At 46.9% G+C, this 17,126-nt stretch overlaps 1 protein-coding gene across 7 annotated transcripts in view; it reads right to left on the reverse strand.

Annotated features, from left to right (window-relative positions):
* NSD1 (nuclear receptor binding SET domain protein 1) overlaps nucleotides 1-17,126 on the reverse strand; it is a 1,209,044-nt gene that overhangs the window by 588,120 nt on the left and 603,798 nt on the right. For all 7 annotated transcript variants that reach the window (XM_078652779.1, XM_078652777.1, XM_078652781.1 and 4 more), the window contains one exon: nucleotides 12,831-12,897. In XM_078652779.1, coding sequence (XP_078508905.1) covers nucleotides 12,831-12,897 — 67 coding nt within the window. The remainder of the gene's footprint in view (nucleotides 1-12,830; nucleotides 12,898-17,126) is intronic.

Raw genomic sequence — 17,126 nt, forward strand, 5'->3', positions numbered from 1 at the left:
TATCTGGTGGTGGCAGCTGGCAAGCAGGCATTCAACCAGGACACTAGAGTTAGGTCGTTTTTCAGGGGGCATCTCTAGGATGCTGTCTGAGTGCATTTTTCATTGAATCCCACACTGGCATCAGTGTGGGTTTAATGTGCTGAGAAGTTTGATACCAAACTTCCCAGTTTTCAGTAAAGCCATTATGGTGCAGTGGATTTCGTAATGACAAACTCCCAAACCATATACTCTTTATGGCATTACTGCACTCACTATATCTAAGAATGGACTTAGATACTGTAGGCGTACAGGGCTCATGCATCTGTAACCTCACCAGTGGCATGGTGCACCCAGCTATTGCGGAGGCTGACCTATGCCATAGGCAGTGGATTGTAGGCATGGCACACAGGGAGGTATGCATGTCGACTCTTCACTTTGTTCTGCACCAAAACACTCAGCCTGCAATGGCAGTGTGTATGTGTAAAGCTACAGGACCTCCAAGGGTGGCAAAATAAGTGCTGCGACCTTTAGATGCCTTCCCTGGTCCCAGGGCCTATGGTACCTTTTACAAGGTCCTTACATGAGGCCAGAGAGTTGCCAATTTGGGTATGCAACAGTACATATTTAGGGAAAAATGAATATGCTACTTACCAGTATGCATCTGTTCTTGGCATGTAGGGCTGCTGACATTCATATCTATAGCATAGATCGCCGCCTAGTGTTGGGTCCAAATGATTGCACTTTGTTGTCCTGGAAGAGTCTTCGAAGTATCACGAGATAGGTGGCCTCTCCCCTGGACTACAGTGCACATGGGCATCGACTCCATCCCCAGATTGTTTTTAGCCATTGTGGCGAAGATGGAGTGTAACAGTGTGAGCGATGACCATGCTAAGAATAAGTGTAAATTCTGCAGCCGCTACAGGCGCCGGGGAGGAGGGCGGGCGATATGAATGTCAGCAGCCCTACATGCCAAGAACAGATGCATACTGGTAAGTAGCATATTCAGTTCGAGGCATGTGGGCTGCTGAATTCATATCTATAGCATAGAATAAATAGCAGTCCCTCCATTAACGGCGGCCGCCTGTGCCAGCTGCAGATGTCTGAAAAAGGGTCTTTAGAACAGCCTGCCCTACAGCTGCTTGGAGTGCACATCTACACAGTAGTGTTTAGTAAATGTGTGTGGGGTAGACCATGTGGCTGCTCTACAAATGTCTTCCAAAGGGATATTACCAAGGAAAGCCATGGAGGCCCCCAACTTGCGGGTGGAGTGGGCTCTGGGGGGGACCGTTAAAGTGCGCTTAGCCTTGTGATAGCAAATCTGAATACACTTAACGATCCACCTGGCTATACCTGCTTTGGAAATGGGGCTGCCTTTGTGCTGGGCTGAAAAGGCAACAAAGAGTTTTTGTGTCTTCCTGAAATCCTTTGTCCTATCGATGTAGTACATCAAAGCTCGTTTGACATCAAGAGTGTGGAGCATTCTTTCTGCCACTGTCTCTGGGTTTTGAAAGAACGCGGGCAGCTCAATGGTCTGATTGACATGGAACTGCGAAACCACTTTAGGAAGAAATTTAGGGTTAGTGCGCAGCACCACCCTGTTGGGGTGAATTTGTATGAATGGCTCTTGTACAGTGAGCGCCTGTAGCTCACTAACACGTCGCAGAGACGTAATGGCAATGAGAAACGCCACTTTCCATGTTAAGAACTGAATCTCACAGGAATGTAGAGGCTCAAAAGGTGGGCCCATCAACCTGGTGAGGACCACATTGAGGTTCCATACAGGAGCTGGAGGGGTCCTGGGAGGGACGACCCGTTTAAGTCCTTCTAGGAAGGCTTTGATGGCAGGCACTCTGAAAACGGAGAGATGCTGCCTGTTTTGGAGATAAGCAGCTATGGCGGATAAGTGTATCCGAATGGAAGCATATGCTAGATTGCATTTGTAAAGATGTAACAAATAACAGATGATGTTGGGAATGGATGCATCTAGCGGGTTGATGTTGTGTTCAGTACAGTAAACGACAACCCGTTTCCATTTCGCTGCATAGCAGGCCCTGGTGGTGGGCTTTCTAGCCTCCCATATGATATCCATGCATTCAGGAGGCAAGTCAAGGTATCCAAACTCTAAGACTTCAGGAGCCAGATCGCCAGGTTGAGCTGTTGCGGGTCTGGATGCTGAATGTCGCCACGGCTCTGCGTCAAAAGCCTGGGTGTGAGGTGCAGCCTTTGATGCGGTACCACGGAGAGTTCTAGAAACGTGGTGTACCATGGTTGGCGTGTCCACGTTGGAGCAACCAGGATGAGTGTCATCGAGTGTTGCTTTAGCTTTCGTGCCACCAGTGGTATGAGAGGTGCTGGGGGACAAGCGTACGCAAATCTGCCTGACCAGTTCATCCCTATCGCATTGCCCTGCGACTGTGGGTGAGGGAACCTGGCGGCAAAGCTTTGGTATTTTGAGTTTTCCCTTGTGGCAAACAGGTCTATCTCTGGATGACCCCACTGCTGGAAGTACGGGCGGAGTACTGATGGATGTATCTCCCACTCGTGCATCTGTTGGCTGTACCTGCTGAGCAGATCCACCATCTGATTGTCCTTGCCCGGGAGGTGTTCCGCCATGAGGAAGATGTTCCTCTGAATGGCCCACTTCCACATGCTCTGAGCCAGATGAGACAACTGCGGAGAGTGTGTACCTCCCTGCTTTTGAATGTAATACATGGCCGTCATGTTGTCCGTCCGGATCAACACGACTTTGCTGCACAGATGTACTTTGAATGCCTTCAATGCCATGAAGATTGCCATCAGTTCTAGGTAGTTGATGTGCATCTTCCTCTGCCGCGTTGTCCATAGTCCCTGCACTATGTAGTGGAGTACATGAGCTCCCCATCCCTGGAGAGATGCGTCTGTCGTCAGGATAATCTGTGGCACAGGCTCCTGGAACGGTCGGCCCTTGCAAAGGTTGTGTGGATTCCACCAATGCAGAGAGCTGTATGCCCGACAGGTCACCAACACTAGGTCGTTCAACTGTGCCCGAGCCTGAGTCCACTGATGAGCAAAGCATTCTTGGAGCGGACGCATATGTAGTCTCGCGTGCGGGACTATGAAGATGCAGGAGGCCATCATGCCTATCAACTGCATGAACACTCATGCAGGAAGCGAGTGTTGCGGTCTGAACTTTTGGATCAGTGCCTGAATGCTGTCGATCCTCACAGAATTCGGCTGAGCCGTGGCTGCCAGAGTATCGATCGTCGCACCCAGATATTGCCACGCATGGGCCGGCTGAAGGTGCGACTTGAGATAATTTAGGGAGAATCCCAGATCGTGAAGGAGGTGAATGGTGTGGGACATGTTTGCGGCGCACTGCTGGGCCGACTTTGCTTGGACAAGCCAGTCGTCCATGTGAGAAGTTGGCATGATATATGATGCTCACTAGTTCTAGTGATCACCTTTTATCAGTCCAAACAACCCTTATGGTGATTGGTTGTAAGTCAACCTTATAGACTAGCTATCCGAATGGTAGCATGGACAAAGCAGTCTTAGGCTAAACTCTTTTGGCATGTGAAGCCAGCTGTTTTACCACAATATAACCCCTTGAATACCAAGTGAAAGGGCACCACACAGGTTGTTATGAAAATAAACAGTATATTTATTAATAACAACACCTCTGAACTCTTTATGAGGTCAGAGGGCTAAGCACATGACAATCTCTTACGAAAAATACTATAAGTCGCACAAAATTACAATGGTGCCCTAGGGGCACGACAAACCATATACTAAGTAAGTGGAATGTGAGAGTCGATAAAAGGAATGGAGCTGTCCAGAGGCTGTAGGATCGATGGGACCACGCTACACTAACTTCAGGTAGGTAATAGGAGGCCCACGGAACGCGTGTGCAGAGTGTGAACTCACACGCGAGATGCGTAACAACGTCTATGGACAGTACAGTTCAAGTTAAAGGTGAGTACGGACAATCCTGACTATGTAGGACAACAACGACTGTGGAACTGGACACTAGGACAGTTAAACTACCCTTGAGCACCGAAATGCTCTTGTTACCTCACCCACGGGCCGCGGGTGCATAGGGTTCAAAGTGCGTCGGGTTCTCGCGTTGAAGTCAATGGAGCCTGAAAGAAAAGATGCTGCAGGCGACCAGAAGGAAGATGTCCGGTGCAATCCAAGGGTGGATTGTTGAAGAAGGAGACCTGAAAGCAGAGGGGACAATGTTCACAGTTACTAGCCAGTGACTGGAGTGGAACCAGGAAGGAACCAGATGTTGTCGTCGTGTTCAGGTGAAGAGTGGACGCTTGACTCTGCAGCCACGTGGACCGGGAGGTGTCTTCGACGACCAGGATGGAGGCACGAGCTGTTCCACGCAGGCTCTCGCTGTCGGCGGTGTTGGATCCGGGATTTGAGGCAACAGGCCTTGGCAAAGGCAACCCACGCGGTGAGTGAAGAAAGCGTCTGGTGCGGACTAGGAGAGTCCGGGGTGCCCCTCCTTTGGAAGGGAGCAAGGGCCAATCTGGAGCAACCAGATCAGCAGTGAAAATTCAAAGGTTCGTCGTCTAGGAGGCCACTAGCCAGCCGGCAAGTGACCAGACAATGTGTCGAGCAGGAACCAAGCAGAAGGGCCCCACGCAGATCTCGTGGATGCTGGAGGGCTGAACTTCGGTGCAGGGGCTGCTCGGGGCTGGGGCTTCTCAGTCCCCAAAGCACTTGGTCGAGTTTACCTCGGGAGTCGTGCTGGAAGCGAAGTGCAGTTTCTTCCAAGATGGCCGGTCCCACGTGTCTCGTCGCAGCCATGGGTCTCAGCTTTGCTGCAGATGTGAGTTGAGGTCGGAGAGGTCTGGGAATCCGGGTCTCGTCGGGCTCTGAAGTCTGGATCCTGGAAGGAAGACGACAAAGGGAAGCCGCTGGACGCTTGATGGTGCCTGCTTGTGCAGGGTGGACACTCCTTGCCCACAAGGGAGATTCTTCAGTCTTCTGTGGAGCAGAACGTCGAAGTCCAGAGTTTCTTCTTGTAGAATATGTTCAGGATAATCTGATTTGGAATGGGACCAGCTCCTACCTTTATCCTGCTAAAGGGGGCTGCACTACTGACTAGGTCCCTCCCCTGGGTGGGACCAGGAAGGTGGGTGGTTACACCCCCTATCCTTTGTCCGGTTTCCCGCCAGAGCTGGGGCAGGGATGCCCCAGCAACTGGTTTGAACCGGTGTATGCACGGGACACCTTGTGTGCCCCGGGCATGTCTCATTCCTTTCAAGCCTACCCTACCCAATACACAAAATCCTGTCTGGGGTGGTGCTAGCACCTCCCAAGGCAGGAAACCCTTTGTCCAAGCCGCCCTCGCTGGAAGGACTCCCAGCAGCAGGAGGTCAGACTTGTGTCTGTGGTGGCAGCATCCATTTTGTGATGCCAAGGCTAGAGTTAACTTTAACCGTTCTCAGTTACATACATGTCGTGTCCCTCTAGAAGGGTGGAATGCTACCCCCGTCGCCAGAATTGGCGAGGGGGTAGTATTCCAAATCGTATGACACCTTACTCGACATGTTTTGATAATGTTATACCAGAGTTGGCATTTAACCGCGAGGTTGATAATGCACTTAAGAGTATATGGTATAGCGTTATCATGGAACAGCTATTAGGACTTGGTTCCGCAAGCTGCAAACGGGCTCAGCTCATGCCAGAGCACCATCTCACATAATTCCATGCACTCTGCCTTCAGGATTGATAAGGCTTGCCATAGGAGTGACTGATAGGAATATATGTGTCCATTTTAGGGTTAGATATAGATATACTATATCTACAGCAAAGGGTGTTTACACCACCTTGCCCCAGCTGTCATGCAGCCAGTTGTGTCAGATTTAGATGGCCAGTCAGGGGTGGCATAATACATGCTTCAGCCCCTGGTAGGCCCTGGGTATACCTATGCCCTGGATACCTAAGGTATGCTGTACAGGGACTGATAAGGTGGCCCAGTACCAATTGGTAAATGCACCTAAGGCACATGGTTGTCAATTTAGAGAGAGAACAGCTAGGCTGTGGGTCTGATTAGCAGGCCCACAGCCAGGGAAAGTCGTAAACCAGTGAAGCAAAAAGCAAAAATCTGGGGTGACAATAGGATTGCAGACCCCACTCTCCTACAGTCCAGATAAGGGTAAACGTGAACATTCTGCCTCCTGAGGTGCGCAGACATTTTGTGAACACCCTGGGCGCTGTGGTCACCCCGAAAGGCAGGACCCTGAACTGACAATGCCGACCCTGAATAGTGAACCTGAGGTATTTCCTGCGTGATGGATGCAGTGGAATGTGGAAATAGGCATCCTTGAGATCCAAGGTTGCGAGGAAGTCTCCCTGATGGAGCAACGGGAGAACCTGCTGCAGTGTGAGCATATGAAAGTGTTCTGATAGAATGTACTGATTTAGGGGTCTGAGGTCCAGAATGGGTCTGAGGGATCCGTCCTTTTTTGGGATTAAGAAGTACAGGGAGTACACCCCCGTGCCTTCTTCCTCCAACGGCACGAGCTCGATCGCCCCTTTTTGCAGCATGACTAGTACCTCCTGCTGCAATAAGTGCAAATGCTCTGTGGACATAGGACGGTGTTTTGGTGGCATGTTGGGTGGAGTGGATGTTAACTCCAGACAATACCCGAACTGGATAGGTTTCCTGACCCACCTGTCCGTGGTGATGGATTTCCAGACGGGCAGGAACTGCTGGAGTCTCCCCCGACAGGTGTAGAATGGTCGGGGGGCAGTGACAGGGCGTCACTGTTTACTGGTGGCGGAGGAGCGGGAGTTGTTGTTTCCACGACCTCTGCCCTTGGTGCTGTTGCCCCGATAGCCGCCTCTACTCTGCTTGGTGTAAGAGGACTGCGCCCCATCTTTATTGTATTGCGTTTGCTGGGACATCTGGCCTCTGGAAACACCTCTATTGCTTGAGCGACGAAAGTGCTTCCCCGAAACTGCTGGGACTGGAGAGCCCCCATGGATTTTGCAGTTTCGGTATCCTTTTTTATCTTTTCCAAGGTGGTATCTACTTCAGGACCAAATAACCTGTCTGGGTTCACTGGCTGATTGAGGATGGTAGTTTGTATCTCCGGCTTGAAACCGGAGATTTTGAGCCAGGCCTGACGTCTCAACATGACAATGGTGTTAATGGCTCTGGCCGCGGTGTCCGCCACGTCCAGTGCACACTTAATTGAAGTGTTGGAGATAAGCTTCCCTTCCCGAATAAGCATCTCAGCTGCCTCTTTATACTGATCTGGAAGATGTTGTAACAGGGTCTCTAGTGTGTCATATTGCGCCCTGTCATATCTGGCCAGGAGCGCCTGAGTGTTAGAGATACGCCAGATATTGGCCGCCAGAGCCACCACCCTCTTCCCTGATGCCTCCAGCACTTTAGATTCCTTGTCTGGGGGAGGAGCATCACCAGTGGTTTGCGAGTTCGCCCTCTTCCGGGCATTAGAAACAACCAGAGAGTCCAATGGCAACTGGCCTGTGATGTAGGTGGGGTCGCCAGGCGCCAGCCTATATTTTTTCTCAATCCTGGGGTTGACCACCCTGGCCCGTGTGGGTTCCTTAAAAATGTCTGCAGCATGTTTGAGAACCCCCTTCAGCATGGGGAGAGTCTTGACAGTCTTTTCTGCAGTGGAAAAGGTACCAAAAAGGAAGTCCACTTCGATAGGGTCAGTGTGGAGGTCCACATCGTGGTTTTTAGCCGCCCTCTCAATTAGAGCATTAAATGCAGCCGAATCCTCAGTAGGAGAGGTCTTGACAGCGTACACCTGAGGGTCCTGGGCAGTTTGCTGATCCCCTGGGTCACCTGCATCTGTCCATGAGTCCTGGTGATCCTCAGGATCAGTGTTGGCAGGAAAGCCATACTCCTCGTCATCACAATTTCCACCCTCCACATCCGTATAAGTGGGTGAGGGTGTAGCCACTCGTGGAGTCCGTGGAGCAAGAGGCTCCACCAGAACTGGGGATTCCGCAGCAGGCTTCTTGCTCTTCAAAGGAATCGTGTAGGACTCCAAAGGCTGGGTTGCCGTGATCTTCCTCTTGTAGAGGGTACGTTTCCCGGTGTCGGCGTCGATATAGTGTTCCGACTGCTCCTCCACCGAGGGTTGTCGAGGTTTCAGGCTCCCAAGCAGCGTAGACACAGGTACGGGCGCTTCGGTGACCGACCGTGGTGCGAAGGCCTTTGGTGCTACCTTCGGCGGCAACGTAAACAGGAGTGGCGCCGAAGACTGTGGCGTCGTGGCAGCTGGCTTCGCGGTGGAAGCATCCTTCGGTGCGGACGCGGAAGCCTTGTTCCTGATGCATTGAAGAGAATACGACACCTGCTTCGTAAAGGAAGCGGACGGTTTCGTCGATCCGACAGACGTCTTCGGTCCACCAGCGAGTGAAGACTCGAGCGTCGATGCCTTATTTTTATCCGGCACAGGATCGGCCTTTCTCGGTGCGCTGTGTCCCCCTTCCGTGCCAACGGCCTTCTGCGTCGACGGCTTCGTGCCGGTGGCCTTGACTACGGTACGACGCCCTTTGCCAATTTAGGGTCGACGGCCTTGACCGACTTTGGATCGGCGCCCTTGGTTGACTTCCCCGGGTCGACAGCCTTCTTCGGCTGCGGCTGCCCCGGCGCGTCCGAAGACGAGGAGGCGGCCGGAGGGACAGACGTCTTCTGTTTCGACGGCGTCTCAATTACTTTCGTTTTCGTCGACACCGAAGGTTTCGGTTTCGTTTTGACCAACGTCGGCTCCGCAGAAGTGTCCGTAGCCGGGCCCGCAGGCGAGGCCGTGGATCTGGGTGGAAGGTCTTGGGTAAGGCCGCGTGGCGATCCCTCAACCTGAGCCGTAGTAATTGTTTGTTCGGGGCTTAGCTCTTCACACGAGCTATCTCCCGTGGCCCTGTAGGCCTCATTGTCATCTCCTACCTCGTCGACGACTTCTCCTGCCTCGACCACCTCGACGTCTGCGTCGTATACGTAGTCGATCTCCTCCGCCGGAGGGGAAACTTGCAGATGAACTTCTTGCTCGTCTGCTTCTTCTCTGTCGAAGATGTCCACCGGTGCCGGGGCCGACTGCCGGGCCTCCTGGCGCGCCGAAGTCGAATCATCTTCTTCGATCGAAACCTGGAACAAGCCATACAGTTGGCTTCATCATGGTCCGGCGACAGGCACTTGTTGCACACAGGGTGGACGTCGATGTGTGGGTACTTAGATCCGCACACGGGACATTTCTTGAACGGACTCCGTTCCATGATGTCGTGTAAAGTCTTGCTGCGTCGACTGGGCCCAGAGTACCGAAGAGCCACGCGACTCCTCTGGACGTCCGACTCGGGAACTGAGCCGGAACAGAGCGGGGACCGAACGCAAACAATACCGACGGTATAGGATAAGGCCTTCGGGCCTTAAGAAAAGTCTATATCGATTCCGAACTGGAGATGTCGAATATACATCGGAACCCAATGGCGGAAAAAAACAATCTGGGGATGGAGTCGATGCCCATGCGCACTGTAGTCCAGGGGAGGAGCCACCTATCTCGTGATACTTCGAAGACTCTTCCAGGACAACAATGTGCAATCATCCGGACCCAACACTAGGCGGCGATCTATGCTATAGATATGAATTCAGCAGCCCACATGCCTCGAGCACATAGGCACTAGGTACCTGGGTACCTGGTTGGCAGGGAACCAGGGCGCCCTTAGTCAAAGAGCATCAAAATAAGGCAACAAGTGAGGCAACCATGCAAAAAGGGGGACTTTCCTACAATAAACAGGGCTGTCCACAGGCATGTGGCACTACCACGATCATTAGAGGTATCAGGAAGTGGCTGTAAGAGGAAAGGTATTACTTTCAAAGACGGGGCTCGTCGAGATGTGTATAATAGACAAAGGCACCATCAACAAGTAAGTTATCAAGAAAGAGAAGGGCTCTTCAACTGGCAGGGCGGTGGCCAGAGTGTGGTGAAGTAGACAGTGCGCAGCAGAACAGTAAGTGGATACAGGGTAGTCAACACTTTCCCTGAGGTCTTAATGTGCTTCTTATTAATAGGAGGCAGGAGCCTTTTGAAAGTGGAGGGGTATAATCAAGGGTAGACTGATTATGGTTGGTTGAATTTACCCTGTTTGCCAGGAATCCCACTGTAGTAATTATAAGCGCTCAATTGTTATTCATTATGCATTTTTGCAATTTTAAGGGGATCTACTTATTCATTTTAATAATCAATTTACTGACAACTGAAGGATGGAAGGCTTAATTTACCTTGCCAGCAAAATATGTGACCTTAAAATAACAAAAAACTCAGCCACAAGCATTTCTCTCTCAGCGCTCATGTTTTCTTTTCACCTTTTCTCCTGGTGAATTTCGCCACAGAGGGAAACAAGGCACCCTCATTTAAGAATAATAAAAGTTTTGACTTTCCTTAAAAAATTTATTACATAGAAAACAATTTGCAGTTCTCATCTCGGACGTAAGTTGGGACAAGTCAATAAATCCACCCTTTGTGGAGGTAATCTGAAAATATTGTTTTCACGGCACAGGTCTTAAATACCCTGCTAGCATTATTTAGGAGGCAAATTAGGCATCAAAAGAGAAAATGCAAGTAACTTGGAAGGCAAAGCTAAAACCTGTCCTCTGGCCTCCCAGTCCACACACAGGCCCCAGGAACAGCCAAGTGCTGAATCCAAAATTAAATGAAATTCTAGATGGGTTACAAAGACTATTAATTAAATGTGTGTTTGAATACAGTGGATTTAAGAATATTACAAACCTTATGGCAACTAATTTAAAAACATGAGCATCTGGGAACGATTCAACGCAGGAGAATGTAGCAAGTAATTTTGAAAGGATATCAACATCAAGGAGCTAGCTTTGAAGACTGCTTTCCAACTAACATTAAAACCAGGTCAAACAAACATTGCATTACCAATGCACAAGGTTGGAGAAAACGAAAGTTAAGGTTAATGAGTCGGACAAACCTGAAAATAATTTTTTTTAAATGGCAAAAAGTCCAAAAGAGGCAAAGACTACGATGGCAGAAAAAACAGACGTTGGACACAGTATATATGTATATATTGCCCTCCATTTTTATTGGTAAACTCCTGGATTCTCTACATAATTCTGTCATAAGGGAGTCAGCTTTCAGAAATTTACCACTAAATGCTTCCAAAGCATCCAGAATTATAAACTTCAAATTTGTGTTCCAGTTTCTAGTATGTCATCCACCACCAAGTCAAGAAACTAAGACAAATGTATGTGTGTGTGTGTGTGTGTGTGTGTCTGGGTGCAGGATAAATTGACAATAGTATTTATTTAAAGTCAACCTCAGAAACATAGCCAACTACATGTGACCACCAGATAACGGCAGACTTGGCAGGTGGCCACCTCCGGCTCCATCAATTTAGCACTGTTGCTGGCTAGACTGGGATAGCGAAGTGAAAGGAAGCATCGATCCCAGGGGTCCCGTACTGGCAAACCGCACTAATCAGGGGTGGAGTCTGTGGCAGGAGGAGGTCTGTGGGCTACGTACACATCCCATAGCAGCAGCATGGGATGAGCTCATGCACGTACTCCAGACTATTTCCATTGTTGATCCCCGACCATAGTGGAACAGTGAAACCCCATATGGAGGTATATAACAAGTCAAGTTACAAAATACAGGCATTATGTTAGTGTACTTACTATGCATGCAGCAGGCTTTCCAAAGCCACCATCCAATGTTCAAAACCGATTTCTGGGATACCTTATATCAGTGATGAAGGCTCATACTTTAAAATGTTGGTCTTTTTATTTCCTGTAGTTGCTCTCGAAATGATTGTACCGTCTTGAGTCCATCCTCCGCATTGAGTAGCTAATATATTATACGTTGCGTACTTTATGCTATCGAATGCTACAAAACTCAAAGATGATTTTTTTTTTAATGTATGAACTAGGTATATATCACATAACCAGCCAAGCAGCTATAATGCCAGTTCTAAATTGATTTAAATTCTGAACAAATCCAACAGTGCTACTATAGCAAAATACTCTTCGTTGCCATGGAATTAACCTCCGAAACTGCCATGGCTAGTTCAAGTACATAAAACATTCTGCTTATCCTAGGCCTGAATTATATTTGGCCAGCGCTACTAAAATGGACCTTTTAGTCATTCATACATTGCAGTCAAGATATTTGGGTGTTACAGGATGCATGACTTTAAATGAGTTTAAAAGAAAAAGATCTAGGACCACTTTATCCAATGTTTGTCGTTGGCTTTATGTGTGTGCGAAATGGTCACGGATTGATATGTCCCTTTGAGGAGTTTCACATACCTCTATGGAAAATGTACATTTTCTGTTATTGTGTACATCCAACAAGATAATGGCTAATACTGATATTTAGAAGCAGCAAATAAAATTATGAATGTAATAATACAATAAAGGTTGCCAATTGAAGAGGAGTAATGTTTTAGCCTGGCTATGTTTACAGTAGAAATATTAAAGCCATTAAAGGAAACAATGGGCCAGATATACTGGATGTTTATACAATTCCTGGAAGACAATAAATGAACAGCTTGCTGCCCATTTGAAGGGGCTGTACACAAGATAAATGAGAGATGGGTTAAACAGATTATTCAATGTACTGTTAACTAGTGTGTCAAGTTTGATACTTAGTCAAAAGCAATTTAACAATTTATGAAACAAAAAAAGATGCTTTCTTGTGGTTTTCTCATTACAGCCTCTGGATTGAATCTGGAAACTGCAATGAAAATGTTTGGGAACTGAGAGTACAGAAGGGACCAGCAGGAAAATCAGCACACCACATTTTCAGGAAGGCAGAGACTTCTCAGCACATGTGGCAAAGTAAATATGTAGGACAACATACCTGCTCCTGGCCCTGAAGACTTGGGAGTAATAGGAGACTGCTGCATGTCTGTGTCCGAAACACTATTCTGCAGAACAAAGAAATAATGAAAATCAGAAACGATCACTCAAATGAGTCATAATTGGTTATAGGGTAACATCAGCTATACCAAGAAAAGGCAGATTTACGAAATAGTGGCAAACATTTTAAGTAGTATGATGCATGGAATTAATATATTTGTGTATGGCACCTCTGACATTGATATGGGTTTGCCTAAGATTATTTACATTGATAATGTTTGGGTACAGTTAAATTCTCCAGCAAGGGAATGTTCCATAAGCTTTACGTGGATTGACGTTAATCTAGTAGTCCTGCAGGTATAAGATAAAGGCACAACTAAAGCCATTACTGCCTTTCATAGAGTGAGTCCTCTAAAAGCCCAATTTGCCTTTTGACAGTAGAGGTCAATATATCTCAGCATCAATCTGAACACTATTTACTTGGATATTATCCTTCGAAAAATCACTGGGTTGGCGGATACCATATTTTTTCTAGTTCATGAGTGATACTGACTGGACCATCACAGTCTTAAAAAAAAGTTCTAAATTAAAGTAATGCTGACCAATTTCTTTCCAGTTAAGAGAATAGTCAATGTGAAGAAAGGGCTAAAGAAAATAATATACACCAGTCCAAATATCGAATATCAGGTCAGATCTGGAGCAGCAGAAAGTTCTCACCATTTGCAAAAGTGCTAAATAAAATCACAGAAGGGGATCAGAGTAAGTAAGCAGATAAATAACAAACAGGATGGAGGGAAACCAGGGAGGGGTAATGGCCCGTATAAAAATTCCCACACAGTTAAAGCATTCTGAGATTTCTGTAGGTTATGTAGAAACCTTGCAGCAAAGTATAATATCACATATGCCCCTTGACAGCCAACATTGAAGGCAGCAGCAGACTTTTGCAATTCTCAAACAAGCACTCTGCAAATCATGTGCTGAAAGCTCTAGACTATGGTGGTCAGTTCTCTGGAATGCAGAATGATGCTTCCCACACTCAGCACATTGAGAATAGTAGAAAGCACACTGAGTGGCAGTCATCAGCCACAGACCCTCGTCTTGGGGAAAGAAAAAGACTGAAATCAAGGAGTGTTTTTGCCATAGTGTGGAATTTAACCGCTACCGCGCTAGCGGGTTTTCCCACTGTGCGCTGAAATTTAAAAATCGCGCGGTTTGTGACAAAGCCAGCTCGTCATCCGCGTAGCGCAGGTAACGCCCATGACGAGCTGGCTTTGTCATCCACATCGAAGGGGTTAAGGTGCTTCAGACTTTACTTATTTGGTCAAATAGACTAAAGGTTACGATGCATAAAGGCCACAAACTTCTCAAGCGCAGGATAGCAATGAAGGCAATAACCTTAATCCTCGGAGGTGGTACATGTCCTAAAATATTTGCAACTTCACAGTTGAGAATAAGGCAGAGATCTATTATGGAAATGCAGATGGCTTTTCTAGAATGATTTCCTAATGAAATGGCCAAGAGTCTCCAGGCAAAGAGCAACTCTCTTGATTTTCTGGGAGCATTTTCCACCATGTGCAAATCCTATTGTTTTGATACTGTTTTTAACTATGTTGAGGCACTTTGTGACATTTCTGCCTATTTTCCATTCTGTTGTAGTTCCACACGCAAGGAACAGATTACATTCTTCATATCTTCACTTGGAAACACCCCTGAAGAAGAGTTAAAATAACCCAAAATGCATTGGGAATTTCTTTTGAACTTTGGATGTCAAGTGCAATCTAGTGTTTGTTAAACACAATAATACGCAACAGATAGTTGCAAATGTTTACTTTCAAATTTAAAATGAAAAAATGTGCACCCAGCAGTTTGGATGCATCCTTAGTTAGGGCACTCCTTTGGTTCCACAGAGAGCAGACTCCTCTCAACTTTTTTTTATGTAATCCTTTTATTTAATTACTTTCATTTCATTATATATCTTAAACGTTTTTGTCAATTCAAATTGCCATAATTTTCTCACAAATCATAGATATAGCATTCTTGCTTATCGTAATTATGCTCCTATGCATTTCGGGCATGAGTGCCCTTCTTCTGGGAGCTCTATAAGAAAAGGACATAGCATCGGTGTTTTGAAAAACCAGTACAATATCATAATGTTACACTCATTTATATCAACATTGGCATGCTGTATTCTGTCGTGCTTGTATTTAAGTGATTGGTGGTGTACGTGATAGGCCATAGGTCACCCGAACTCAAAAAATGAACTCAAAAAGTGAGTGTGAGTATTAATAAGAACTTACGTGGTTGAGGCGTATCGTCTAGTTCGTAATCTGACGGAAAATACAAGTAACGCGGTTTAACGTTCGTGCTAAACGTACTCTAGCCATTCGTCTCTCTAATAAGTTAAAAACTCTCCGCGGCATCAGCCGACTTACTTGTATATTTCAAACGTTGCTACTTGGCTGGGTGGCGTTCGTTTCAGAGACCCGGTCCCGACATGTGAAGTTGATTACGCTAGCGTGACCATTTAGTAGGCACGCTATGAAAATCAATGACGGACTATCCCGAATGGAGCTAGAAAGCGGAATGTGAATACATAGCGTGTCTGAGTGTGAAGAAAACTACAAAAACCTCAGGAACTACAAAGATGGTGAACAAAGTGACGCAATGCAATAAAATAAAATAACAAATAAAAGGAATGTGTGACATACGTACCTTGGGAGAATGTATAAACGACGAATAGTAAATAGCGCAATGGTGTTGTACTGGTGGAGAGTATGTAAGAGTGCAACAACACACAAGTGAATTAGCATCAATATGCATCCTATACAGGAGTATTGCATCTCATAAATAACATGAATATTCTATACGTTCATTGAGCCCGAAAGGCTTCATAGAGTTCAGTTTGTAAATCCAAGCGTTTTCTCTCTGCAGAAGGTATTTGGTATTGTCTCTGCCTTCTTTTTTGACTATTGTTTCCAGTACCAAGAATTTCAATTGGGAGATGTGATGTTGCCTTTCATTAAAATGCAAGGCAATCATTGATTTCTCATTCTTTGTCCTGATATTTGATTTGTGTCCATTTATTCGTGTTTTCACTTTCCTTTCAGTCTTGCCAATGTATACTATGCCACATGAGCATTTTACCATGTAGATGACGTTCATCGTATCACATGCAGCATTTGTTTTAAGCTTGATGTTGAAACCTTTCGTGGGTGTGTTACCATATTTCCCTTGATGACGTTGTTACAATTACTACAATTCATGCAAGGGCGGGTGCCCTTATATTTGCAACTTTCAGTTGTTCTCATAGTTAGTATCTCCCTTATGTTATGATTGCGGGTATAAGCTGAAATGGGGGGATCTTTGAACAATATCTTGAAATCAGGTTCCATACTCAGTATTGGCCAGTGTCATAGTATGATCCTTTTGAATGTTGGGCTTAACGTAGAAAATTTAGAGACTAACACCATTCTGGTGTTTTCGTGTTTGTTGGTTCTCTGCAGCAGTTTACTCCGAGGATCAACCAGACTCGGTCTTTGGTTTGTTCGATCAAACTTTTAGGATACCCCCTCATTTCAAATCTTCCTACCATTTCTTTCAATCGAAGAGTTGCTTGTGTATCTTTGGATGCAATCCTGACTGATAAGGTGACTCAGTATCCAATTAGATATGTACCTAGGGTACATGGAGTCCATTTTAACAGAGAGAGCAGGAAGCCTGGGGTCCTGAATAGCAGGATCCCAGGCCAACTAAGTCAAAAACCAGCAAAACACCAGGCAAAAAGTTGGGGGGTAACCATAGTCAGATATCCACCTTCCTACAGGGTGCGCACATCAGAAAAGTGAGAACAAGGTTCAAGTCCCACTGAGGCATCACGAAAGGAACTGGAGGAAACATATGCGTGATGCCCTTCGAAAACCTATTTACAATGGGGGACTTGAACAAAGAGGGCTGATCAAGTAGCCTTAAGAAGGCAGAAATGGCCGAGAGGTAGCCCTTCAGAGTGCCCAGAGCAGAGCCCTGCTGGGCAAGAGAAAGAAGAAAGAGGAGAACCTCTGAAAGAGGGGCAGCAAGGGGATCCACAGCCTTTGCTGTGCACCATGCCACAAACGTATTCCACCTGCAGGCATATACCGATTTTGTGGAGGGACGCCTGGCTGCCAGAATGACATTACAAACTTCAGGAGGCAAGTCAAATGGCTTCAACTGCCGCCGCTCAATCTCCACGCAGGTAAGTGGAGACTGGACAGATTCGGGTGGAGGACCATCCCCTGCTGCTGCGACAGAAAGTCCTCCT

This window comes from Lissotriton helveticus, chromosome 7, assembly GCF_964261635.1.
Source record: "Lissotriton helveticus chromosome 7, aLisHel1.1, whole genome shotgun sequence".
In the NCBI taxonomy this organism is placed as follows: Eukaryota; Metazoa; Chordata; class Amphibia; order Caudata; family Salamandridae; genus Lissotriton; species Lissotriton helveticus.